Here is a 1,159-nt window from a genome sequence, read left to right as displayed (position 1 = left end):
CAGTGGAGAATACAAGTGTAGAGCCAGAAATGAACATGGAGAGAAATGCTCTGATCCTGTGACTTTAGATGTGCAGTGTGAGTTAGCAATGCTAACTGTAACAATAAACCATTAAAATATAATCTGTGATGTCAAAGTATTTCGTCTATTAACAGTAAGTTTTTCTATGTTAGATCCACCCAAGACAATCTCAGTGTCCATCAGTGGATCTGATGTAATAATGTCTGGAGATTCAGTGAGTCTGAGCTGCAGCAGCGACTCAAACCCTCCTGCAGATTTATATTGGTATAAAGGAAATAAATATCTGGATTCTGGAAGAATCTTCAGCATCTCCAAGATCAGCTCTGATGACAGTGGAGAATACAAGTGCAGAGCCAGAAATGAACATGGAGGGAAATACTCTGTTACTGTGACTTTGAATGTCCAGTGTAAGTAAATGATGGTTCAGCAACTGATATATTAAACTCTCAAAATGTAATCTGTAGTGCCATATCACATGTGTTGTGATTATTAATGATATCAGTGTGTTTCTGTTTCAGATCCTCCCAGGAACGTCTCAGTGTCCGTCACTGATTCTGGTCAGCTTTGGTTTGATTCAGTGAGTCTGAGCTGCAGCAGTGACTCAAACCCTCCTGCTCTGAACTTCAGCTGGTTTAAGGAGAATCAAAGCTCAGCTGTTGGATCTGGACAGAGTTTCAGTGCAGTACAGAGTGGACGCTTCTACTGTGAGGCTCACAATCCACATGGAGCTCAGAGATCAGACGCCGTCACTGTCACTGGTGAAGCTTTTATCATCACACTCCTGTAACTTCATCAGTCTGGAGAGTTAATCATGATCTGCTTCATCTTTCAGTTCAACAACATGCTGAGAGAAACATCATCATCATCACAGCGACATCTGGAGGAATATTAATCATCGCCGTCGTCATCATGTTTGCAATGTGAGCTCAATAAACCTGCAGTGACCGTATAAAACTGCTGTATTAAGTTTTACTGTGCTTTATCTTACACTGAAGTAAAAGACATGTTTCATCTTTCTTCTGACAGACTTTCTAAAAGGAAGAGCAGAAGATCTGCAGTGAAACCTGATCAGCAGAAGATCTGCAATGAGTCTACGGTGAGATGATCTGAATTATTTACTGTGTTTTCCTGCATGTTT

At 40.7% G+C, this 1,159-nt stretch overlaps 1 protein-coding gene across 1 annotated transcript in view; it reads left to right on the top strand.

Moving 5' to 3' along the window:
• The window catches only part of LOC130221289 (B-cell receptor CD22-like), a 6,259-nt gene extending 5,314 nt beyond the window's left edge, over window positions 1–945 (top strand). The window contains exons 5-8 of the mRNA XM_056453740.1: window positions 1–77; window positions 174–428; window positions 540–779; window positions 854–945. The exon at window positions 1–77 is cut by the window's left edge and continues 178 nt beyond it. Coding sequence (XP_056309715.1) covers window positions 1–77; window positions 174–428; window positions 540–779; window positions 854–945 — 664 coding nt within the window. The remainder of the gene's footprint in view (window positions 78–173; window positions 429–539; window positions 780–853) is intronic.
• Window positions 946–1,159: the final 214 nt, after the last annotated feature.

Source organism: Danio aesculapii, chromosome 1, assembly GCF_903798145.1.
Source record: "Danio aesculapii chromosome 1, fDanAes4.1, whole genome shotgun sequence".
Taxonomy (NCBI): Eukaryota; Metazoa; Chordata; class Actinopteri; order Cypriniformes; family Danionidae; genus Danio; species Danio aesculapii.
This window is presented reverse-complemented; position numbering and strand designations above follow the sequence as displayed.